At 32.8% G+C, this 25,018-nt stretch overlaps 1 protein-coding gene and 1 long non-coding RNA gene across 8 annotated transcripts; one reads left to right on the top strand and one right to left on the bottom strand.

Annotated features, from left to right (window-relative positions):
- Positions 1-241: 241 nt before the first annotated feature.
- Positions 242-23,278, top strand: LOC110803563 (uncharacterized). Of its 6 annotated transcripts, none has more exons than XR_008926355.1 (6): positions 242-1,051; positions 12,186-12,317; positions 12,390-12,583; positions 12,757-12,866; positions 22,757-22,838; positions 23,091-23,278. XR_008926355.1 is itself a non-coding variant. In XM_022009082.2 (5 exons), exons 1-4 carry the CDS (start codon positions 5,005-5,007, stop codon positions 12,830-12,832), a joined length of 447 nt encoding a protein of 148 aa, XP_021864774.1. In that variant the 5' UTR covers positions 4,951-5,004; the 3' UTR covers positions 12,833-12,866; positions 16,411-16,723. The 6 variants fall into 6 exon arrangements, 3 of the variants coding, with proteins under 3 accessions (XP_021864774.1, XP_021864775.1, XP_056691099.1); XR_002537509.2 differs by lacking the exon at positions 242-1,051 and adding an exon at positions 4,951-5,036 and having other exon boundaries at positions 12,377-12,583; XR_008926354.1 differs by having other exon boundaries at positions 243-1,051; positions 12,186-12,583.
- Positions 16,421-21,943, bottom strand: LOC130466283 (uncharacterized). Of its 2 annotated transcripts, none has more exons than XR_008926356.1 (5): positions 20,670-21,943; positions 19,233-19,326; positions 19,072-19,139; positions 18,645-18,688; positions 16,421-16,554 (listed from the first exon to the last, which is right to left on the bottom strand). It is a non-coding gene; the product is annotated as an uncharacterized lncRNA (long non-coding RNA). The 2 variants fall into 2 exon arrangements; XR_008926357.1 differs by having other exon boundaries at positions 19,265-19,326.
- Positions 23,279-25,018: the final 1,740 nt, after the last annotated feature.

The following is a 25,018-nucleotide window of genomic DNA, read 5'->3' as shown; positions in this document are numbered from 1 at the left end:
ATATAAAAAAAAAGAGTTGGAAATATATTGAATATTATAAAAAAAAAGTGGACATATATTGAATATTAAAAAAAAAAAAGTGAACCATGTTTTACCAATTAGTCATTATTATTTTTTGAAGGGTGAAAATAAAGATCATTATGAAACGGTAGTAGTAGTAGTAGTAGAATAGAAATTAATACGGAGTACAGTATAGTCATTGTTATTATTACCAAGTAACTTAGTAAATCATTATCATTGTTTTATGAAAAAAAGGAAAAAATAAAGAAGAGAAAGTGGATAGAGATATTATCACCGACAATTTTGTTTACTCCGCCCAACCATTTCCACAATCAACTCACCATCTTCAACTCCCATTTCTTTTTGATCTTCAATGATCTTGTCAGATTTACATTAATCTTTGTTCAATCAAACCTCAAAATTCTACGCAAATCATCAGTTCCTTCAACTCGTATAAGATCATCGGCCTATCTGCTGAACTTTATTTACCCAATTAGGCGATTATATGTCTTTGTTTTATCATCCCAGCTTCATAAAACAACTGATGTTCAACTTAGATCCAAATCAATGCTAAAATAGGAGAGAGAAAGTAACTCAGATCAACAACAATGGTGGATATAGCTGCGTCGTCTTTCATGTTTAAGATCTATGCACGCGTACATGACGATCGATGTTCCAGGCTTCACACAAAACAGTTCAAGCCCAATTTGATTGGAGACCAGTTAAGTAATTCTTGATCAAATCAATTATTGAATACGAATTAGGTCTTTAGTTTCAATATATTAATTGTTGATTGAAATTGTTGTTTATCTCTATTTTCCAAGATTTGCATTTCATCTTCCTGTTGCTCTCCACTTCTTCCATTCCCAATTAATAAAAAAAAATCAAAAATGTTCATCTCCTCTTCATCTTTTCGGTGCATATGAATCTTTGAATTTTGAATAAATGACGGCTTTGGAAAGAGCAAGAGGTGACGCAATCAAAACAATCGTCGGGTGGAGAGGCAAGAATTAACGCTTCCATTTCTACATGTATCCAGACTGCTTTTCTGGTATATTACTCATTTCTTTAGTAATCTTTGTTTCTATAATTCTAATGTTTTAGTTGCCAATTTTTCTGAATTTTGTTGTAAATTGTTTAAGTCATGTTTTTTTAACCAATTTCCAAACACTTATTTATTTGCATGAAGGATTGCCAAATTAAAATTCAATGACGTGAATTTTGTGTAATTTTGTGTGAATTTTGGGTTTAAACGGTCCAACTAACTGCATATTCCAGGTATTTTTACTTTTTTTTGAAATACCCATATTGCTAATTATGATAATGGTTTATTTTTTGAAATACCGCAAATTTTGATTATTTTTTAAATACCGAAGTGTATGTGTCCAATTTTATGTTCTCCGTAGTACCTATTTATGTGTATCAGTTTGTATGCATCCTAAAAAATAATAGGCAATAATTTAGTAAATAAGATAACGAATAAATTACAGCTGAATAATTATAAGACACAAATCATAATATATCTTTATAACAGTTTGTTATTTATCGTAAAAAGTAATAGTCATAAATAAAAACTTCATGGTCTTTAACAACCAATAATATGTGAACGACTTTCAGAACAGAAAAAAAACCAAAAAAAAAGCAGAGCACTCCAATATTGCGCCTCAATAATTGAAAATCCATTTAGTAATGCACTGCACATAAGAAAATAAATATAAATATTTGTGATATTAAATCATATCAATATATTTAGCAAAGGAATGAATCAACCATAAATATAATTATGAAATAAATAGTACCTTGTCATGGTAAATTCTGAAAGACTTCTTTGTATACAACGTTGCTTGTAGTATTATAAACCTGATTGTCCTTGTCACATATTAGAACCTTCAAACCTTTCTTGCTTGTAACTCGCGAGATTGCAACATAAAGTTGTCCATGACTGAAAACGGGCTTAGGTAGATACAAACCAACATGTGAAAGCGATTGTCCTTGGCTTTTATTTATTGTCATAGCGAAACAAACTACCAACGGAAATTGCCTTCGTTGAAACTTGATCGGCAAGTTGTTGCCAGTATCCGATGGACTCAAGACCATTCTTGGTATGAACACTTTATGTCCAATGTTACTACCTGAAATGATTTTAGCTTCAACAATATATTTTCCTAGTTGAGTTATTACCAACCTGGTACCATTGCATAAGCTAGATGACTGATTAATATTTCCGAAAAGCATAACAGGAACACCAACTTTCATCTTACCCATGATTAGGTAAGCCAGAACATCTAATGGAATTAAGGAACTCAACTGGATACACGTCTTCCATTCCCATAATTGTGTCTGCCTGATCAACTGTGTCAGAACTTAGGTACTCTTTCTCTTCTCCTGGCATTAAGGATAGCAAGTAATCATTTATAGCTTCTACATTATCATGAGTCGGGGCAAGAATTGCTCTTTCCTGAAAGTACTTTGGATCCCATAAATTCTGAAGAATAGATGGATAAGTACTATCTACAATAGCTTTCACTGGATTTGTTGCTTCCTTTATCAGGTTGTCATCATGAATTTCTATCGTACCTTCACCATCATTTGGCTCTCTGACCTTACCATCTCCAATTTTTAATATCCACTCAGAAAACTCTCTTATTTCATTATTGTTTGAATCTGATCGTCCAACTTGAAGCCTCATGTTTCTTGTCAACTTTAAGACCTCACAAAACTTCCACAGATAAGATGAGTTGATTGTGGAAAAAACAATATCTTGTCTACTTCCCTTCGGAATAACCGGAAGGATTTGTCGGAAATCTCCTCCAAAGACGATTACCTTACCCCCAAAGGGTTTATCCGAGGGTCTTAGAACATCTCTTAAGCTTCTGTCTAAAGCTTCAAAGCAGAACTTATTAATCATAGGAGCTTCATTCCAAATGATAAGACTTGTCTTCATCAAAAGCTCAGCCAAATCACTCCCCGGTTTTATATTACATGTTGAGTCTTCTGTTACACTCAAAGGAATTTTAAACCTAGAATGGGTCGTTCTTCCCCTGGGAAGGAGAAGTGATGCAATTCCACTTGAAGCAACAGGTAGCACAATTTCTCCTTTAGACCTTATAGCAGCACAAAGAGTTCTCCAAATAAAAGTTTTTCTTGTGCCGCCATATCCCTATATAAAGAAAACACCCCCTTCACCTCTTTCCACCCCACCCATGATTTTGTTGTACACTTGTTTTTGTTCATCGATAAGACTTGAAAAAAGCTTTTCATGCTCTTGATGTAATACTGCTTTATCATATTGCAATTCATCTTGGATCAACTTGTTTCTCCCCTCTGACATGAGCATATCATCTGGAAATGGTATCATCGAAAAATTTCTAGGTGTGTTACCATTACTTCGCAATATTTTTTCGACTTCGGATAAAGTGTAATTCTTTAGTTGGTCATCTGATAACTCCAAGTCTGCACAAAGTGTAAAGTATACAAATTAAGTCAAAAACAATATATAGATAGTTTACACAAAAAAAAAGTCAAAAATAGTATATAAAAATTCTATATAGATATTTGATGGTCTTATTATATGTATTATTTGTATTTTATATAAACATAGTATACAGATTAATACAAAAATAGTAGTATACAAATAAGACTTGTGTCTTAATAATTAAAATAGTATTTATGTTACGTGACCATACTTTTTATAAGCTAGATTTGTATATAATATATTTTCTTTGGTAAAACAGTATTTATTTTATCTAATTATACTTTTTTTAGTTTCTACTAAAACGGGTGCTATGTATTCTATAACTTAAGATAAAAAAAATAATATATATTAGAATTTTTAGTTACCGTCAATCTAAATTGCCCGCCTTTGTCTGTGAAGAATATCGTCCGATAATAAGTGCCATGTCGCATTCCATACAAATTCTGGCCTTAATCAAGCATATTGACTCAACCCGTAAATGACCATTTCATTCAAATAAACAAACAAACATTGTTTTTGTTTTTCTTGAATGTGAGTCTTTCTGTGTTTGAAGCAGAAATTTAGGTATGTTGATTATCGAACAAAATAGCCATTAAGTTCCAGCCTTTGAAAGGACTTAAAAAAAACTAGATGACCCTAGAACTAATGTAGCATTTCCATGCTTCATTTCCCACTTGTAGGCCATTAGTGTAGCCTAGCTTCCATTGTTTGAGTTATTACCGAAGTAAGAACCTCAAGTGGTATATGATACCAAGGAAGTTTGATTGCTAGGTCACTTCTCTTTAAACATAAACTTATAGGAAGAAATCGAATTGTAAATTCCTTTCATTTGTTCCTTTGTTTTCCTATTTCTTGTACCTTTTCTAATAGCCTTAAGAATTGAATTCTCTAGTGTTGACTTTTATACTTTGTTTAGACATGTCCAATGTCATTCTAACAAAGTTCTTACCAATTATGTTGAATATTTTTGTTTCAACTAGATGATCTTACCAGAAGCTTCCAAAGTTCTCTAAGCATCGATCTATCCGAATGTCTAGGGATTAGACTCATTCGAGAATTAAATGGACAAAGATATTTGGTTGTTAACCATTGGTAAAGTTGAGAGTTTAAACTCAATGCTTTATGATCTCAAAACTACATTGTATTTTGAATTGACAAGCACCAATCGGTTTGCCATTCGACTTTGATACTCGAAAACAACCATAAAAGCCGCTATAAGAAACGTACATTTAAATTGCTCATTTTCTCTCATTTCCGTGAATCGCTCTTGGATTCACTACAAATCGAGGAAATTTACTGTTAACTTTCTAAAAGGATTTACTGCAGTGCAAGATATTTAATTATAAACAATAATTAAAACATACATTGAAGCATGCAAAGTCTAAACATTTATTATGAGTAATAACTTGAAAATTAAACCAATCATGCAATTTAAACAAGTTATTGACATTTTATTCGAATTTATTGTTCCGGCAGGTGTGAATAAAATGATTCCAAGATCCTTAAATCATTGAAGAATTAAGCACATTATGTATTTTGACTCAATTCTAAAATATTTCAGGTAAGCAAAAGCCTTTTGCTAATAGTCTAGAAACTACTCTTGGTTGATAGGTACGTCTAAGAACTTATTAGGAAAACCTATCGAATTTGCCACGACATAAAAGGACTCCTTACTTATATCGTTGAGTTTCACCAAAACTAACATGTACTCACAATTATTTGTGTACCTTACCCCTTTAGGATCAATAAATAACACCTCGCTGAGCATAAAACTATTACTAGATTGATGTAAAGGTTATCCAAGTAAGTGTTATTTTGGCATGGCACCTTTTAACTCAATTTTTAAAGTTTGGAACTTAAGGCTCTTATTATGTTGGTTAGATTTTAAGTGAACTAAAATCCTTAATCATGCAACATAATCAAACCAAAATCTCATGCATATTTAAGACATATTTAAAAGCAATAAATAACTTAAAGCATGCATAAGATAAATGTGATCTAGTATGGCCCGACTTCATCTTGAAGCTTCAACTTCAACTTCAAACTCCGTCTTGAAAATGGATTGGAAACTTCTTGAATTTCACCGTGGGAGGCGCCATTTTCTTCAAATAGGATAAGCTATAATTAAACTAATTACAACTATTTGATGGTACGCAGACCATATTTGAATTGAAAAACAAACTTTGGTGCATTAGACCAATTACATTCAAATTAATGGTACGCAGACCATATTTTCTATCCTATTTGGGTCATACTAGTCACTTCATAACCTGCAAAGTAGTACATATACAATATATATACCATTCACCCATTCATTATCATGAATGGCCCACATAGCTGGTTAGTAAAACACATTTTATGCATCACATAAATATTTGCAGCAATTAATCAAGGGCACCAATAATCTACCAATTATTCAGTCCTTATTAATTCTAATCAAGTTGTTTAACCTTAAAGGATTTGTAGACCTAATCAAGAGTTTATGACTAAAAATACTCCCACTTAAACTAATAACTTTATATGCTTTACTAATTTTAAACATAAAAATGTATTTCTAGTCTAACCGGAAAAATACAAGTTTAATTAAAATTTAAAGCTCATATAAAATTATAATCGAATCCATTTATTTAATTTATTTTCGGTTGATTTAAACAAATTTAAATTAATTCAAGGTTTAATTTTAGTAAAATAATTAGTATAAATTAAAATTTATAATAATTATAATATTCAAAATTAAATCCAACGAAAACAATTTAAATTTTTTAATTTCAAAATTAATTAAAATTATTTCCGAACTGAAAATTCAAATTAAAATTCAAAACGAGTCAATCGTAACACGACGAGGCACTTGGGCTTGCGCCCAAGCCCCATCGAGTGCACGACTGATCGCATGGCCATGGCACAATGCAGCAGCAGCTACGCGCAAACGCAGCAAACCAAGCCACGCTTGCGCGCTGCATGCTTGCTCGCTCGCAGTAGCTACCGTGGGATGCATCGCTTGCTACGCGCAAGCAATCGACCATTGGTGAGGCTGCGCTCGTTGTGCGCGAAGCAGTGTTCGCTGGGCGACCCAGCTTGCGCTCTCCCGCGGGCGCGCCTCGGCCTTGTGCCACGCCCCTTCGCCCACCGCCCATCAACACAACACACACGCCCAGGCTCCTCGCCTCGCGCGCGCGCCATGACTTGGTTGCTCGTTGCATTCGTACCGCACGGGCGACGAGCTCCCTTGCTCGTCGTCGCGTGCCCGCACTTTACAACACCCCTTAAGGGTAACACGTAGCTTGCATTGCTTTGTGCGTGCAACATTTATGGGCGTTTTTCAAAAAATTTAAAATTTTTTAATTCCAAAATAATGACAAATTAATAAAACATATTAATTTCATAATTTTAGGGGAAAAAATCGAAAATTTATTAATCTATTAATTTCCGATTAACATGGATTCAAATATAGGTCATAAAAATTTAAAATTTAACATAAATTAACAATTTTTATGTTGGTTTTTAATCATGGATACCTAATTAAATTATTAATTAATTATGAAAAACAAATCAATTCTAAATTATTCGAATTTCAACAAATTAATCATAATTACAAATTAGGTTGTATAATTAACAAGTGTAGGCATTCAAAGTTGTTAAACATATAGGTCAATCAAAAACTCAAGATTTATCAACAAGAATCGCAAATATTCAATTTAACATCTTAAATTTACAAACTTTTGCGTTCGAAAAACTAAAACCTCCAAAAAGTCATAGTTAGGCTTCGAATTCGGGAATTCTGGGTTCGGCCAAAAAAGATTCTTTTTGTCAAAATTTTAGAATGCCTTTTACATGCGGAATTGACACAAAAATCACTCGATTTGGATGAGTAACGAAGAAACTGCCGAAAAACTGCATACATATAATTAAATAAACGCAATTTGCAATTAATTAACAATTACGAAAATTAATCAACCCTTTTAATTCTTTGCAAATTTGTAAAATTTAACCATTTCATGCAATTTAAATTATGAAAATAATAAGAGGCTCGTGATACCACTGTTAGGTTATGATACATATGACAAAACATAAATCATGCGGAAAACCTTAATGCCAGGAAACATATTATTTACACATAATCATTTAGCATAATTTAGGTGCATACACTTTGTAGCGTGCCCTCCCTAGCTGCGCCCGAACCGAACAAGTCTTTAGGACTCCAAGTGTCGTCCCTCCGTAGATAGTCCACAGCACGTCCGGATCCGCCTTAAGATTGACCAACTAGAATCGCCCTTAAGGTACTATAATTTTTGGCTAATTATGGGCAAGAATTTGACAGATTTTTCTGCTAAAAAATCACTGTTTTATTATATGAATACTTATTGAAAAACTCGTATATAAATTTATGACCCTAGGAATATATTTATAGAACCCTGGAAAGGATTTCGAATCCTGTTAGAATACTAATTAATTAATTAGAATGCTATTAGAACTCTAAATAATTAATTTAATCTTTTAGGATTAGGATTTAATCAATGCACGAATTCCGATAGCTTTAGGATTCGTATAGCACGTACACACGCACCACACGCCCATTCGCAAGCATTGCGGCCCACGCTGAGCGCACGGCGCACAGGCCCACTGCCCGCAACCCATTTTGTGCGCGCGCGCCAGCCTTGGCTGGGCATGGCCTTACGCTGGGCCTGGTCGAGGCCTTGGCGTGTTGTAGGATGCGTGTGGCTTGCTGGGCGACGGCCTGGCTTCGTGCTGGGCCTTCGTCTAGCAAGCCTCGTCCGATGCTAATTCGTAAGATGCGCTTTCCGATTAAATTCCCGATTCCGGAATTCATTTCCGACATGAACAATATTTAATATTTCCGATTCCGGAATTAATTTCCGTTTCGAACAAATATTTAATATTTCCGTTTCCGGAATTATTTTCTGATTCCGATAATATTTCCGATTTTGACAATATTTTCGTTTCCGGGAATATTTCCTTTATGGTAATATTTCCATTTCCGAAAATATTTTCCGATACGTACCATGTTTCCGTTTCCGGCAACATCTACGACTTGGATAATACTTACATTTCCGATACGATCCATATTTCCGTTTCCGGCAATATCATCGTTTCCGGAGTATTCATTTCTTGCCTTTGACGATCTCAACTCCCACTGAAACCAAGATCCGTCGATTCCGAATATCCATAGATGGAGTATTTGTGTGACCCTACGGGTTCAGTCAAGAGTAAGCTGTGGATCAATATCATTAATTCCACTTGAACTGAAGCGGCCTCTAGCTAGGCATTTAGCTCACTTGATCTCACTGAATTATTAACTTGTTAATTAATACTGAACCGCATTTATTAGACTTATCATTAAATGCATACTTGGACCAAGGGCATTATTTCCTTCAGGAATATCAACCCTAAAACCATCCTCACCATATGGAAATAACAATGGGTATTGCATAGCAAGGTATGATGGGTGTAGCTCAGTGATGCGTTGTAGTAAGCCGGATTGTTTTTCAACAATAATATCTCTATCCCCAGAGCTTCCTACATCACCAACAATAAGCACCACCACTTCAGATGCACTTGGGAGATTGTATGTCCTCCCATCAGTTCCCCTTTTCCCAATAAGTCTTAGCTTGACATTTTGAGAATCATTACATTTAAAACGATCCCTTGCCATTCTAAAAGCTTGAGCAATAGGGTTATGTCGATCAAGCATCCTCTTGAGATCATTAATAAGTTCATCATCAAAATCATCAGGGTTACTGGAAAAATTAATAAAAAGAATGGTTAGAATCTGTTTTTTTTTCACATATCATGCGGTATACATATAATTTGAGATAATAAACATTAGAAATACGTAGTTGACCTGTGTGTATTCTTCCTATTTGAAACCTCATTTTCTGTGTCATATATGTAGAGTTGTGCAAATTTCGGAGATGATCCCGAAGTTGGCAACAAACTTCCTAACCTGTGATAATTTTGACCATGTAATCTAAAGGTGTAAGGTCCTCTCCCTTGATTGACTGTTGAATCCATCTTGCCACCCATCGATGTAAATGCGAACATCCCATTATAAGGTCTTATATTATCTAGAAATGTCCTACTTTTAGGGCCCTCATTCTTCAAAAGACCACAAAGTGGCGGTGGTGGCTCTTTTAGTATAGGTAGTAGCACTTTTCCTTGTAAACAACACAACGAAAACTTTGGATCTTTTGGTTCACCTTTTTTCTTCTCTAATCTTTCCTCATGCCAATGCATCGCACCACAAAAATTACAAATATATGTCGGATCTCCAAGTTCCCAATACCCTGTCCAAACATTAAAAATTATGTTAGTCTACAACTTAATATGCATTTGAAAGAGATTGATTAATCTTAAGTATTCTCAATTTTTCATATGATATTATATACCTTGAACTCCTTGTGTCTTAGTATTCGCTGTAATCCCATTGGTAGAAACAAAACTGTTGGCAGACTTGGCACCTATAACATATCATATTATCATGTGTGCGATCAAATTCCAATATAAATAGTATTTTAGGCATAAAACCCTAAAGAATCTGATTACTTACCAGACTTTGAAGTAGTAGCAGTGGATGGAGTTCTTTTTGCAGTAGACTTCATGAGATTTTTGTGTGTCCCTTAATAGTTTACTCATATCCATGTATATTAGTATATATTATATAAATCAATTACCGTACTCAATATTATCCTCATTTGTTTTAGTAATAACATACCTTGATCTCCCTGAATATTTTCTTTGGTGGAAACGTAGTTATCAGCTCCTACATTATAGTATATTGAACTCTCAAAACCAAATACTTCTGATTTAGGTTTGTATATTATAATACATAAATCTGATTGTGTTCCTGATTACTTACCACTTGGAGTGCTTTTTGCAATAGACTTAGTGGCCACCCTTTTCCTTCTTTGTTCACTTTCACATTGACTGTAAGCATCCTTCCCTTGAAGTTGATTTTGAACTAGATTTGCTTCATGATACAATATCATTAATAAAGCTTAGCTAAGAGTTTCAACATGTCTTTTAATTCATAGTTCTTTCTGAAAACCAACTATTAGGGCATGCCAGATTATATTGTAATGATTAAAATGCGTTGAACTTTATAAAATTAACGAACAAAAAGTGATATATCTAACCGTTTGAAATGTCGCTCAGTGGATTTCTCTGACCGGTATTGAGTGATTTTCCCCTTTGTTGCCTTGGTGGTAGTGGTCGCTCTATAACACAGGATCAATATTTCTCAAGTTTGTATAATGTGTCGTTGCAATAAATAGATAAATAGTTAATGTATAGGAGAGGTTATGGTACTACCGGCATTATCAATTTCTCTTCTTTGGCGCTTCCTTGCCATAATCTCCTTCCTCCTTAGCCTCGCGAATGATGGAAAATTTGGATCCATAGATGAATTCTGTAATTAATGTGTAGAAATTTTAATCCATATATTACAGACCAAGCTATAACATGTTAAAAACACAATTCAGCATATTTTTCTATCCGAAATAAAATCATCTCATGTAATGTACCTTAGATTGATGTTATGTATAAAACAATGAATTTGTCCTGGAATTTTGTTGTAAGGATATAGAGATATACAATCAAAATTCCCTAACCCTGGTCAGATTTTCTATAAGCAAGTCATACATCAGATCTGTATAATTTAATGTTAGCATCCATTAAAGAATCTTGGAAGTACAATAAAAATCAATTTAATCATATTTTAAGTATTTTCTATACATAAAGACATTTTACTATAAATAATTCAGAAGATATTTGCATATCTATATACTATAAGATATATGCTAATATACTACGTACTAAAATTCTATATATATCTAATTTGTGACAGATTTTTGAGTTTGATATCTATGCTATTATATTGTGATACATAACTTATATGTTCCCTGTTAATTTTTTCTTCTTTTTGGATTCTGGAAGCATAGCATTTAAACGTTTAACAAAGTATAAGAAATCCGGATTCTCTGAATCTTTGAATGTAATAAAAAGCAAGCCAAAAATAAAATCTGTATAAATTTAATGGTAGCATCATTAAAGAATCCTGGAATTGTAATGAAAAGCAATTTTAGTATATTTCAAGTATTTTCTATACATAAAGACACGTAACTATAAATAAATAAGAAGATATTTGCATATATATATATATATATATATATATATATATATATATATATATATATATATATATATATATATATATATATATATATATATATCTGATTTGTGACATATTTTTGAGTGCGATAAATTTTCTAATATATTGTGATACATAACTTATATTTTCCCTGCTAGATGTTCCCCTCATAAGTGTACAGTGAATAGATTATTTTGATTTTTGTAACATGAAAGATTATGGGCTTTTTAACTTGATACTCCGCTATTAGTACTAATAAATCTGAAGCATAGTACTTAAACGTTTTACAGAGTATAAGATTTCTGGATTCTCTGTACATTTGAGAACTCATTCTTTAGGAAAGGAATGGACACACGTGTTTTATTATCCCAAAAATATGATTCTCTGTACAAAACTTTAAAATTATACAATATCTTTTTAATATATTTATATTTTTAAAATCTTGAGGCACGCACAGACGATCCAAATTTGGTGTGCTTTCTATACTATTTTGTTGGTGTATCCTGCTGGTATTCTTTTCTAACTCCTTTAACTTCTTGTTTTCAGTCACCCCGCACCTTGCAGAGATACTGGACTGAACTCTGAACCGGCTTCATGTGGTTTATCAAGAACTGATTGGACTATCCACCACATATATCCAGAATGCAAGTTCTTCAATTGTTCCACATTTGAAAGCAGGTGAATGTTTTAAAATTTGGAGCTTACCTTATGGGGTCCAACTTTTATGAAATTTGTAGTGGGAAAATCCAGAGGGGTGCTACTGCTATGAACAACTGCTGCAGAGAGCACAATTGCAAAAACATTGAGAGATTGTCCAGCAAGTTGGCTAAGACAAGTTATCAAAGATGGGAGGACCAATCTGCATATCAATCTGATTTGATTTTGGATCATACATGCAGTTGCATCAATCATGGATCACTCGTGCATTGTGGCTTATCCACGCGGTCAGTTAAATCGTTATCTTTTCTGGAGATTGTTTCTGATTTTGCTTAATATGAATTGAATTTCACTTTGCTATCTTTTCTGGATAAGGTTCATCTGTTTTTGTACTCAGTATTAATTTCATTTTTTTTGTACTCAGTATTAATTTCAATTTTTTTTCATCCCTATTACTCAGGCTCACATGTCAGTGTCACTCAACACATGAACCTTTCAAGGGAAGCATTAAAGCTGTGGATGGTTCAACTCTTTGAATAAATGGACAACGGGTTAAAGTTACAAACCATGGTAATTATATTACATTCAACCTAGTGTAATATATCTGATTGGGATGAATATGATGTTATATATGATTGGGATAAATATGATGTTATATAAACGTAGAAATACATGATCACTTCCAAATATAAATATTAATACGGGCCTTAATGTAAATATTAATACGGGTCACACTATAAATAATAATTAGACTAATGTCATAATGAAACTAATATTTGAACCAAATAGATTCTAGATTGAAAATACTGTAACCCCGAGAGGTCTTAAAACACAAGTTTTGAAGTAAACTCTATTACTAAAGGGAAAAAAAAACGCCAGCCCTATAAACCATTGCTTATTTCTTTTCCATCTTGATCACAACCTTCTTTCTGTTAGTAGATCTTTGCACCGAACTTGTTTCACCAACGTTCCCATCACTCGTAGCTTCCTCTAGAGGTCGTTTTTGTGGTGTGATAGTGCCCTCAATAAAATCTTCATTATCACATATAACAGGTGCGGGGTCCTACGATTAGTAAACATAAATCGTTATATTATATATTAAGTATATATAACGTAGTTATCAACTTTAGGGATTGATATATACAAACCTTCTTTTTCTCAGTTGAAGGCATATTCGTATTATTAGTAGATTCAACCTCCACATCATTATCCTGTCAAAGGAATAAAAATAAACATAAATATTATATCTGACAGTTTATTCTTATTAGGAATTTCAATGTGAAAAACTTGATCAATACTTACTTGTGCCACCTCATTCACATCCAAGAACCTTTTTATCAAGTCTTCATCATCACTTAGCCTTACTACAGTGAACTTATCCCAATCTTGATCAAGATTGTATTTAGAGATTTGAATTCTAAATATAAATTTTCTCTCCAAAAGCATCTCTAGTTCCTCTTGAAATGAATCACCCTTACCATCCTATAATCATAAATATAATTGATATAAATAAACAATGTATGATGATCATGACACATAAGAAATTAAACTTTTTTCATATTACTTTTACCAGTAATATTAATAAGGATCATTAGTTTTATACCTTCAATAACTTATCTTTCAAGTCCATTATCGATATCTGTATAGCCTGAAAAACCTCCCGATCAAACATGACAAAACTGGTTGATCCACTGTCATCTTCAACTGATACAGTCACCTTGTACCTAGCATTTTTTTATATATAAAGTAATATGGTGAATATTCTTGAGTTTATTAAATGATCCTACAATATTTTAGTTGTATAGATATGGCGAAATGTACCTTGGTGGCGCAGATTTGACATGTGAATCACATTTTATGCACCAATATCTCCCACCACCTTCATACTCAACCTTTTTGTTACAACTTTTGCACGAGTTATAATACCAGTTGGTATCCTTTTCAAAACCCACAATTGTAGCAGCAGTGGCACAAAAGCATTCCTATAATGTATATATAATTTATATCAAAGTTATTAGAAAATCCAATAAATTATTAGAAAATCCATAATATCTTTAACTTTCAACATATATCAACTATTAAAATCGACAATAATTGTTTGAGCCATTAATAAATCAATTATTAAATGTTATATCTACACAATACCTTACTAGTATCGGGTACCTCATCTAATTGCTTACGTTCAGACATTTTCATAAACTCATCTTCTATGGAATGTGAATTCTGGCTTGACAAATGAGTGATACCCAGCGAGCGAGAAGCATCCCCATCGGTGATGCTATAAAACAAAATATTGTATAAATAAAACTTCTACCGCACAAATCATTCACATGTCATTAAAGAACCATAAATACACAGATTGAGATATTACCTTTCCTTATAATCATTCACTTCTGAGATGTCCTCATTGATGAATATCTTGGTCGCAAAGAGTGAATTACAAAGTGAAACTTGATCTAGTACATGATATAACCAACAATAATTATTAATTTAATACGAATTGAATTTTATCATACACAATGTAATAAATTGTCAAGATGTGAATGATGTATAGTATTATCTCTCCATATCTTTATCTTAGCAAATTGCAGTATAATAATAGTCACTGGAATGTTCGTTGTGTTTATGTTAGTAGTAGTTTTTAGAGTAACTATATTTTTTAAAAACTTACTATAACTTTAAAACAATAACTATGTGTTTAAAATAGTTACTACACTACAAGAAAATTTAGATACAGAGGCAACACCTTGAGGCAATTCATTTTTTATGGCCTCTTATAGTGCCTTTTAGCATTAGTTCATTATGATTGCCTCTAAAAGTTATTTTTAGGGTCGGTGAAATTTAGTCTGCCCCTAAAAGTACTTTTTAGCATTAATAAAGTAATGGTTGCTCCTAAAAAGTATCTTTAGCATCAAAAGAAATTAAGTTGCCCCTGAAAAGTACCTTTTAGCATTAATGGAATAATAGTTGCCTCTAAAACTGTTTTTTAGCGTCAATGAAATTTACGTTTCCCCTAAAAAGTAATTTTTAGCATTAATGAATTAATGGTTGCCTCTAAACCATTTTTTTAGCATCAGAAAATAATGGTTGCCTCTATAACCTTTTTTTAGCATCAATGAAATTAACGTTGCCTCTAAATCATTTTTTTTAGCATCAGAAAATAATGGTTTTCTCTAAAACATTTTTTTTAGCATTAAGAAATAATGATTGCCTCTAAAACTTCTTTTTAATATCAATTAAAATTTTGTTGCCCTAAAAAGTACTTTTTAGCATTAATGAAATAAAGTTTGCCTCTAAAACATTTTTTTTAGCATCAGAAAATAATTGTTGTCCCTATTACTTATTTTTAACATCAGTTAAATTTTAGTTGCCCCTAAAAAGTACTTTTTAACATTATTAAAATAATGTTTGCCTCAAAAACCTTTTATTTTAGCATTAGTGAAATTTAAGTTACCCCTAAAAAATATTTTTTAGCATTAATGAAGTAATGGTTGCCTCTAAAAATTATGTTAACATTAGTGAAATTTTAGTTGTCCCTAAACTATTTTTTTAGCTTTAATAAAATAACTAATTTTAACCCTGTGCGATGCACGGATATTTCGTGTTATTTCAATATTGCTCACCAACCTATTATACTACAAGCCCCCTCAAAAAAATAAGGGTTGCATAAACTTAATTGTAAATATTCAAATAGGACATATATACGAAGTACTCGGCATGTCTTAAGCCGACCATTGCCAAAACATCGATTTATCTATATCGGTAAATTTATATCTCCACTTTGAGGTACAATGGTAAGCTTAGTTTGTATAGCTTGTCAGTTCACATAGAATTTTAATCTACTGTCTTTTCAGGTAGTTAAAAACTTTACACCACAATGTTTAGCTAGTAGCTTGATATTCAAATGTGTCGCACTTGTCAATCAACCATCATCGGATTTTTTCAAGCAAATTATTAGCTTGGCTTAACAAATTTCCTATTTCAACTTCAATGGTCAAGTTGTTTGAGACTTCCAAAAACGCAAGTTTCTAGCTACAACCAGATGCTCTAATAATTTCTAGATTACTACTACTACGATTATGGATGTCCTCATAATAAAATTTTAAAGATTCAGCTGTAGGTTCCTGAAGTTGCATGATCTGGTTCATCTCCTGCTTTCCTGGCGTGTAATACTAGCAAGTTGATCAACTAGCTTGTTCCTTTTCCTACCCTCCAACTGAAAGTGAATCTCTGAGAAGTGTTGCCTCAGTGCGCTGCCCTGCAATCATAAGGATATCTCTGAGAACTTGCTTTTGCTATATGAGGAATCAATGCAGGTTGATCAAAATTTCCTGAAGGCGACATACATTTAAAAGTTTGGTCAATAGCAAAAGAATAACACATTCCAGCATTAAATGACAGAATCGTGACAAAAAGCCAAAAGAAAATGAGGTTTATACATTAAAACCCAGCCATAAGGACAGCTAATCCACAAATTAGCTCTCTCAATGAACACAATAACAGGAAACAGTTACAAAAATGATATATTCAATCGATAACAAATGTTAACCTGCAGAGGGATTCCAGTGAGGGTTCCTTCACTTTTATATCTGCATTTAGCAGAAGACAGATATGTCGGGCATGAATGCAATACATCCAAATAGATGTTATACGGTCTAAGAAAAAAAATACACAAACATGGTCGGGTATGGTTGTTGGATTAAGGTATAGATCCAAGAGTGGAGCATGAAATATTATCATATAAAGCCAACGCTCATGGTTATCAACCATAAACTAATAACTCATTAAATTATTCTTATAGATAGAACAATGAAACAAACAAGAAAGGTCAGATCCTCCTCCTAGATTTCACTCAATAACAGCAAGGTTAAAGTATTAATGCCTTTATGAATATGAAGCATTTCTGGCTGCTAATCAAATTAAATTAACCAGGTGGGAGTCTAGTAGATATTTCACCCTAACAACTTTCAAAAAATTATCAGATCTATTATCTTCCAACCATCAAAGGGCGAGGGTAAGGGTTTCATTCGCATAAAGCCTTAGAAGAGGTAAAGAGATTTTACAGATGCAAGATGATTTAATGACCTATAAGTCTTATAGGACCAATTGGAAATTGTACATGCAGAAGTTCCAACAACACTCAGGGTAAAATAAGCTGAAGTATAGAAAAAACAGAGAGCAAAATTACTAAAATGCAGAGTGCCATATGTTAAAACAAGAAATTCAAATATGGTAGATGTATACTTTTAGAAGAAATGGAGGTAGTATTTTATTTTAGGTTAAATTTGTGTGCAAGTTCACATGATATATAAACTGGTGAAAGGTTGGACATTTTAGCTACTGACGACTCCTTCAGATAGTCTCACAGTAATAAGTAGGAAACAACTTATGGTCTATTCTATTTCTTTCTGTAAGAAAGCAGATTAAGCCAACATGTTCTGAGAATGAACATATAACAAATTGTTACATTACAACTCAAGGCACCAAACCTAATGAGCAACGACACAGTAGTCGAGCACAACCAGGGTGGAAGTTCCAGTGCTTTGCTCAGCTAGTGCCATATAAACGCACTTCTAGCAATCGCTTAAAAACGAGAATCCAAACTGTCTTAAAAAGTTAAAAGCTCTCTTGAAGTAACTAAGATGAAAAAGAACACCAAAGTAAGACACCTATAAAGCATATTAAAACATATTATAAGTACTTGGTCTTAAAATCTCTCTTGTAGTAACCAAAATTTTAACGAACTACAGATGGCGTAAAGTTAAATTATTCAAGTCAAGCTTCTCATGCAACAAACTATTTGTAGTTGCAGATAAGGCTATAACATCTGAGTATCCGACCCCTGCGTGCTCACAACCAGAAAGAAAATAGTGTAGCGTTTACCATAAAATAAAAGGATAGTTCAACTCAGACATCAGACATCAAGTAACCATTGAAGCAAAGAGGCGTACCTTGAAGTCTCGGGGCACTTGATAACTACTGAATATTATTATTAAGACTAATATCAAGAGTTTAATATCAAGACTAATATCAAGACTTTCAGAAGAAATATTAGACTAATATTCTTTTGTATTGAGTCATGTTGTATGAATATTAGTTTTTGGCTTTGCTGGTGAATATTAGTCTTTTGCAAAGACAACAGAATTTTAAACGCAAACTGGATTCAAAAGAAAAAGAAAATATTAAACGCAAGACAACAGAATTTTCCTTTTCAATCCAGTTTCTCATGTTGCATAAAACCTTAATTTATCTACAGTCTTTATCAATATAAAGGAAATTATACCATCAAAAGGATTGGCAATAAACCAAGACTGGTTATCATACTGAATGTCCAATAGAAGGAGTTACCTCAGCAATGCAGAGGTTTCTAAGAACAGCTGCAATGGCACACACTGCATAAGAATCGCAGTAGAATAAGCAGATAAATATATAAAGCAGAACAACAGTTGCAATAAACCAAAATAGTGATTAATGAAGCCAGTTTTATTCAATTTCCATCTCTTTTATTTCATCTATCATTACAAATAATTCACAGGCTAACATCTAAGCTGAAGACTAAATGTCAGACCATCATCGGTAGTTGAATCATCTCAGACCTGACACGGTCCTCTTCTCAAACGGTTCTGAATCCATCTTGTTCAAAAATTCAGTCGCAAAATTCAGTCGTGTATAAACAAAGTAAGCCCGTAGTTTTTCCATTGTCGAAAAACCAACTTGCAAATGACAATAAACCAAGATAAAGATAACAACTTGCAAATATTGAACGCAAAGATACCAGAATTTTGCACTTGGAATATTGCACTTGGGTCGCCTGTGCCATTCCAGTGCAATAATAATCATGGCCTGAAAATAATCAGAAATGCAACATTATTCCACATTCAGATTAAGATAACAAAAGAGACTGTTGCCTGCAAAGCCAAAATAAAAAAGCTCCACATTCTGTCAAACTTCTGAAGACGTGCTAATACGTTTGAATCTCAACGAAGTTAACTTTTCCAGTCCACCGATCCCCTTGAGCAGTTTTGTTTTCCTGAAATTAAAAAAAAAAATTATATTAGATTGTTTGACAAATGTAGACAGGCACAGACAAGATTCCTTTTTTAGATTCAATCAGGCAGATCCAGCATTTCAGTGACATGAAAATAAGTCAAGTTAAAACTCATTCCGGATATTCTAGGGTTTCAACTTCCAAACAATCCTTTTCAAGACCAATGATGTATGAACTAACAAACAGTTACCGACCTTGAAGAAAAACTCTCAACAACCATTATATTGACTACATAAGTGCAAAGGAAACAATGCCTGTAAGAAAAAAAAAACTATTCACCGCTTACAACCAAGCTAAAAGGTGATAAGCTGCCTCTTTATTTCTGTACCAGGCAGGCACTTGAACGTCCATAACTAGATTCCAGATGACGCCACGGTCAATGAGCTCAAGTAAGAATGTCCTATCCGGTTATATTAGTCAAACTGGTTCTGCATTGTTTCCTTTGAATTATGCGAAGTTTCCTTTGTCATAAATAAAGTACACTAAAAATAAACTAATTGTGCTACAGCTCATAATCACAAGCCTTAGCTAACACCCTGAAATTAAAGAAAATTGAACACTATGTCTAAATACCTGATCATGCGAAGAAACATTTTGCCTCTCTTAATCATATCAACCAAAACTAAAAGAATATCCACGCCTGGTTTAGTTCGAATGTATTTTCTGAGTTCTTGAAGTCTTGTAGCAGACTGATCAGAACCTATAGATTTGGTTATGTTCAGTTTTGCTTTGGTCCTGTATTAGTTTAGCAAATGGTGAAGGTTACTTCAAACACCTATAGAGATGTTCACAGTCTAACTACAAAATAAGAACCATTAAATTAGTTCTTTACACAAGGTTCAAATGTGTTCACAGCCCAACTACCAATCCCCATCCCCTTTCATACGAAATGGGCATCAAAGTTCTCAATACGCGCTACCCCACTTATATTGGAAAAAAAAGATTATATTGGATTACATCTCCCTAAAAACTCTCAAATTTCAACTACTCAATCACAAACATTAGTTTCAAGAATCCCTCAAAAGAACAAAAACTATTGGATTGCACCCAATTCATGGTACCAATACACGAAGGTTCATCCACAATCCCATAAAATAAACACAAAATTAGACCGGTCAAGTGTTCAACGAAATGACCCAAAGAAAATTGTAAACAACAAGAACATGTATTTAAATCATCACAACTCATTGTGGAGAAAAATTCATTCTCATAAGAGAAACTATCCAAATTTCAAAATCTACAAAATTCAATTACGAATAACAAAAAAGCAGCATAACTTTCAAATCAATTGAAGACTAACGAACAAGATTGAAGAAAATAATCACCCGAAAACTATGCGGACTTGTGATAATCTAAGCCCTTGAGATGAATGAAATCAAAATGAAACACCACCAGAGTTATCAAACCATTTCCTGTTGTTAACGAGTAAGAGCTCTCTCGCTAGGATTTCGAGTGAGAATTGGGTTCAGAATTTGGGGAGAATCAAGTTGAGTTCCTAAACCTAGATCCAGAAGAAATGGCGCTGAAATGGCTAAGCGAAGAGGGAAATGAATTTTTTGAGCGAAATTCGCCTAAGAGAAGGGCGGGTAGTATAATTGGGTATTAGTTTTGAGTTAAATTCGTGAAAAGTGGGCGGGTAGTCTAATTGGATTTTATTTGATCTCTATTATTTGAGCTTAATATGACAATTTCAAATTAATACGATTTTTAATATTATATTTATTATCTTTTCTTTATTTAGAAATAGTTGTATTATTTTAATTTTTATATTTGTCTATATAGAACTTTTATTCTTAATATCTTATCTTTTTTTTTATCAATTTATGTACATGTAAAAAGAGAATCAAAGTTAATATATGAATAGTGCACAATGTCAAAACGGGCTATTGAAATGAATTCCAGCGGCATTAGCGAGCTCCTTAAAACTAATTACGGTGTTTTGTGGAGTATATGATTTATTATAGCTAGAAGGAAATTTCCCGCTTAAATTTTATCTAAAAGAGTACGACTTGCGGACGTATTATTTACGGTTAACATATACCACTTGTGGCCATCTTTTTTCTATTTGTTTATTACGTACTCTCATGTCCAGAGCAAAATCGATATGTCTAGATCATATCATCCAGGTCAAGTCAAAATCATAATCAATTTGTCCATATCATGTCCAGACCAAAACCAATATGTCCATATCATATCATCTAAGTCATGTCAAAATCAGAACTAGTATGTCCAGATCATGTCCAGACAAGAACCGATATGTCCAAACCAGGATAAAATTGTCTACATCAGAACTGTTATATTCATCTCAATTTTACGTGTTGTCGATAGTGGTTTATTTGTAGGAAGTTGAACAGAGAGAAGATCAGTATGAGGAGAGAAAAAGAAATGTACGAGAATAGAGAAGAAAATGTGGCGTTTATGTTCATAATGTTATGTTTTGGAAACGCGAAATGTGTTTGAAAACATCTCAAACGTGTTTTATCACTACTAAAAAAGTTGGAATAAGAAACGCAAGATATAGAGCGGTTAAGTTAGAAGAGTGTTTTCCGCAAGTATACAAAGCGCCTATCTTAGTTCACTGTTATTTGAGAAAAGAAATACAAAGCGCCTACCTTGATAACTGTTTTTAGTGATGTTCTCACAATATATATATATATATATATATATATATATATATATATATATATATATATATATATATATATATATATATATATATATATATATTACCAAAAACAATAAAGAACAAAAAAAATAAAAAATTTAATTCAACAATAAATTTTCTACGATACCCAGTCGTAACCTAATTGCTTCATTTCTTTTACCAAATTAAATAAATAAATAAATACTGAATTTGCCATATGAGAGAGAAACCCTCTGGTGAGAAAAAAGAAGAAAGAATAAAAGCCCCAAAAGATTTCTAAAGCTCCTCGCCTCCTCCTTGAGAACTCCAACACCCTATACCTCGGTTCATCCGCCTTCATTCACCCTTCTTCACTGCCATGGATAAATCGTCACTTTAGATCTCCCCTCTCTTACATTAATTTGTCAAATTACCCTAACACCTATTTTCAAAATGGTTTTATTCGATGTTTTCAGAGTGCTTTTATTCGAAAAATGGGGAGATTATCTCTCTTTGTTTTCGTCAACCTTTCGATCTTCATATTAAGCTTATTAACGCTCTATCCTTGTTGTTCGTTGGTTTGTAAACATAAATAGTGATGGAATCTCTGGGTTTTTAGTTTTGGTTAATTACGAATATATTGAATGGGTTCTTTCACCATTTGAAAGCCTTGGTGTTCCTGGTGGAAGAAATATGTCGTTATATCTCCTTGCCTCAATTCGTTTATCTTTCCATCTTCCGGTAAGTTTTAACCAAAGTTTCTTATTATTTTTTTTTTGTCTATTGCAGATTTAATTAAAGGAGACGAGAAGATTAGCCGGAACTCAAAGAATTTTTTCTGTTCTCGTATGTATTTGTTCTTGATTAAGAGGTAAAATAAAATATTTTCCATGATTTGGTTATTTCTAGATCTGTATTTTTTTCCGATTGTAATTTCTCAGTTGACTTGAATGTATTCAAAATATTACGGAGTTTTAACTCGTTTAGGTCTAAATTTTCTTTTGGTACATAACTTTCTAAATTTTGTACGGATAATTTGATTGTTGTACTTTCAAAAATGATGATGATTTAATCCAACATTGTTTATAATTGCTTGAACCTAATTTTCTCCTTTTTTATGCAGATTAATCAAAGTAAGAACTCATCAGAGAACTAGAATCGAGTACTTTGAAGATCTTTGTACAATTTATATTTTCTTAGTCTCTTTGTACAATTTATTATTTTCGTAGTACTTTGAAGATCCTCTTTTGTCCATTAAAGAATACTATGTATTTTAAATGTTGAATTATATGAAAATTCAATTACGAAGTACTCCGATGTGTTAATATATTTATTTTTTCCATATAATTTGTATTCCACTTTTGCAGATTGAGAATTTAGATATTTATTTATTTTATGGAGATAATATACCAAAAATGGTGGCGTGTTGCTACTAAATAACATATATTTTTTTTTAATTTAAAAACAGGGAATATAGAACGGTTGCCTTTAACAACTGTTCTGTATGCTAATGGAAAAGGAATAGTATATAAAGCGGTTGTCTACGTCAACCGTTACGTACTTTAATGTTTATTTAACGGATAACTATGATAATCGCTTTATATTCCTTCTTCATTTATTGTTTTTAGGAAGGGTATATAGAGCGCTCTTCTCAAACCACTGTAATGTATGATTAGACATATAAAGCGCCTCTTCCAACTGCTTTTTAAACTTTATAAAGCGTTGAGCAGGAGAGCGCCTCTAAGGCGCTTTATAAAGTCTATTTTAACAGCTCTATATTCCTATTTTTGTAGTAGTGTATCTTTGAAAATAAAAATTATACAATTGTGTCCTATATTATAATTTTATTTTTCTCTCCGATCATAATGTTGTTTTTATGATTGAAACATTTATTGAAGGTTTTGTTTTTGTGTTTTTTTGATAAAATTGTTATTTAGGCATCCTATTGAGATAATCGACAATAAAATAGAATGAATGTAAGTCCTGCAGCCTCTTGTTGAAGCTTCCAAGGAACTCTTTAACTTATGAGATTATGTTAGACGCTTGGTATATGAAAGCATCAAGTAATTATTGCAAAAGTAGGAACCTTATGTGTGAAGTACTTAATTAAACCTTGTATTGAGCATATAGGGAAACATCAAAATTAGCCATTCTGTTTTTTCTCAATGTTAATGTTGTTTAAGTTGAGTATTTATTAGATGAGAAAATTATGTGTTTGCTTAATTGAGTAATGTTGTTCAGAAATTGAACTTTTGCCAGAAACGGAAATATGATTCATGAAGGAAATACAAATATAATCGAAGTCGAAAATACTGCCGCAAATGGAAAAATAATTCGTTTCGGAAAATATTAAAAGGAAATAGAAATATTTTCAGAATTAGAAATATTACCGGAATCGGAAATATTTTGTAAATATTGTTCGAACCGAAAATAAATTTCGGAATCAGAAAACTAATCGGGAGCACGACGAGCGACAGGCATCCAAGTGAGTCAGCCCATCACTCGATGAGCCAGCGCCGAGCAAAAGTCCCAGAGCCAGGGCCAGGCCCAACGCCCAACGCCCATCACATGGCTTGCGATCATTAGCGTGGGCGGCAAGCCAGCGAGCAGCCAATAGCCTTGGCGTGTGAGGCAAGCTATGCTTGGGCACCAAGACTACTTGCGCGACAAGTAGCTTGGGCCACAAGCTATCCGTTTTCCTTATCCTACATGATTAAGAGTTTTATGATTATCCTAATACTTAAGTGTTTGGATTATCCTAAAGTCTACAAATTTTTGATTAACCTAAATCCTAATTCTAAGGGTTTTGGTTATCTTAATTCTAGTAGGATACGACTATCTACTCTCGTATAAATATATGACAATAGTTATGAGATAACAATCAATAGTCATGAGATAAATACATAACCTCATAGAATGGGTCGAGATTAATAATCTAATGTGAGTTGTTATACCTTGCACGTTAGCTTGTAATATGTTGAGTTATTGTGAGCAGTTCAGTAGATTATCATGTAGTGGTTGTTTCATTTATATTCCTACAACAAATTTTAA

This window comes from Spinacia oleracea, chromosome 1 (genome assembly GCF_020520425.1).
Source record: "Spinacia oleracea cultivar Varoflay chromosome 1, BTI_SOV_V1, whole genome shotgun sequence".
NCBI lineage: Eukaryota > Viridiplantae > Streptophyta > Magnoliopsida > Caryophyllales > Amaranthaceae > Spinacia > Spinacia oleracea.
This window is presented reverse-complemented; position numbering and strand designations above follow the sequence as displayed.

Coding starts and splice junctions, on each gene's coding strand:
- LOC110803563 (XM_022009082.2), top strand. CDS start 5,005: ATGTATTTTGACTCAATTCTAAAATATTTCAG. Junction 5,037..12,185: donor TCAATTCTAAAATATTTCAG/GTAAGCAAAAGC, acceptor TCTTGTTTTCAG/TCACCCCGCACCTTGCAGAG. Junction 12,584..12,756: donor CATTGTGGCTTATCCACGCG/GTCAGTTAAATC, acceptor CCTATTACTCAG/GCTCACATGTCAGTGTCACT.